Source organism: Octopus bimaculoides, unplaced genomic scaffold (genome assembly GCF_001194135.2).
Source record: "Octopus bimaculoides isolate UCB-OBI-ISO-001 unplaced genomic scaffold, ASM119413v2 Scaffold_327842, whole genome shotgun sequence".
NCBI lineage: Eukaryota > Metazoa > Mollusca > Cephalopoda > Octopoda > Octopodidae > Octopus > Octopus bimaculoides.
Window position 1 is genome coordinate 3,875 of NW_026343461.1, and position 1,856 is coordinate 5,730.

Below are 1,856 nucleotides of genomic sequence, written 5' to 3' on the forward strand. Positions count from 1 at the left end.
AAAGTCAAAACAAAAATTTTCGCTACTATGGGCAAGCGAACCCGCCTCCCACAAACAGCGAATACAAAATTTGTTCGTACAACGAACACACAAAAAACTCGCCAAGGAAAGCGAAGATGCCACACCGCTGGACAATAATTTACTAAAATATAAATAGAAGCAATAAATTGCTGCCCAGCTGAGCAACAAAAACGACTCACCCCGGCGAATTCTTCAATTTTTCCTTCTATAGACAGAGCCGAAACTCATGTCTATCTTCGTTCACAGCAAGTAGCCAATCTGGCGCAATGAGCAAACCGGAAGTAAGCAAGCTACTTACCACACAGCCACTCCTGCGCCTGTTAACTTTGAGAAAACTAATACATATAAAGATCGAAAATTTTTAATTTCAGATGAACACAAGTTTTAGAAACACATTCTTACATGACTATGCTACCAACGAGCATGCAATACTTTATTTTAAACTAATACAGTTTTTACAAAAAAAAAAACAACAAAGAAAAGTGGAAAAAAAGAAAAAGGAGAGATGAAAAAGAGAAGAGAAGAAAACATCAATGCAGCACCAAGTGCTTCAATTGGTTGCACATCACAAGGTTCAACGTAACACCAGCACGCTCGCAACATTACCATGGGTGGTGGCGAGGCTAAGACGTTGGAAATGACAAGCACCCTCATGGGCATCATCTGAATCTTGGTGAGGCGAGCTGCCAACGATGACAAGAACATCGCTCGGTACCTCCGAACGCCTCAAACGTCACAGGTCCCGATACTTCAGGATTTTGTTTCGCTTGGAACAAGAAGCAGTAACCCTCCCGTTTACCGCAACGTCAAGGATATGGGTGAAAGCAAAAGAGTCACAGATTGAGACGTCCCAAATGAAGCACCTATCTCTAATCCAGGAACGGAGGGGAAGACCGTCTGGTATTTTCCCATCACTTCTGGATAATCCTGCCCGCTCCAGAACTAAGGGGATATTAATCCGAGCCAGGGCCCCTTTAAGGATTAGGTTTAGCTCGGTATGACGAGCGAAACGACCAGCATTTAGGCGGCAAAACAGACCACCTGTGGCATCGAGGGGACTACAACAGCGACATCTTTGTCCCCGACAGATGTCAGCTCTCACTCTGAGTGCAATGGAGATGCGGAGCTCATCTAGACTGAGTAGACCTCCAATGTTGGCCACAGGCAGGGCATCAATCCAGCCCTCGAGAATTTTACACTAGCAGAAAGTAGGCGATACCTTGAAAATTGATCAGATTGATCAAGGAGAGAGCTGAAAGAGGTACATGAGTGTAGTTGTCCCATACTCTCTACTTTCATCTATCCTCAACTGTAACAGGAACTGACAAACCCAATTCTCTCCACTATAACAAAGCTTCATCCATTTTTCAGTCGGAATTAGTCCATGTCGAAGTGATTTATGAAAGTTTTCAATTTAGAAAATAAACTCAAAATAATCCGATTTTTACATCCCACATGTTGAACAAAAAAATTTCTTCACTAGAATAAGTTTCGTTTAACGTACCGCACAACATATCACACCATTTCAAAACTCTATTGATCTAAACCTCCTATTACTCTTCCAATATTCCTACCTATTATATCTTATAGTACTTTAAACTTAACATTCGTAACAAGATATCTTTTATGAACAACGCACCGAAGATAAACAAATAAAGAAAAATTATATAAACATTTTAAGTGACACATATCTAGCCAATTTCGATTATAATTCACTAAATTATTGTATCCGTAAAAGGACTTCTGACATGTTTTCATAGGCTTTAGCACTAAATACATATTTTCCATTATATTCATCTCGTGTTCTGTTATAATGCCATTCTGAAAGACAACGA

General features: G+C 40.3%; 1 protein-coding gene across 1 annotated transcript in view; it reads right to left on the reverse strand.

Moving 5' to 3' along the window:
• Positions 1-1,741: 1,741 nt before the first annotated feature.
• Positions 1,742-1,856, reverse strand: part of LOC106883574 (beta-1,3-galactosyl-O-glycosyl-glycoprotein beta-1,6-N-acetylglucosaminyltransferase 3) — a gene marked incomplete at its 5' end in the record, with an annotated part of 2,173 nt that continues 2,058 nt past the window's right edge. The window contains one exon of the mRNA XM_014934629.1: positions 1,742-1,842. Coding sequence (XP_014790115.1) covers positions 1,742-1,842 — 101 coding nt within the window. The remainder of the gene's footprint in view (positions 1,843-1,856) is intronic.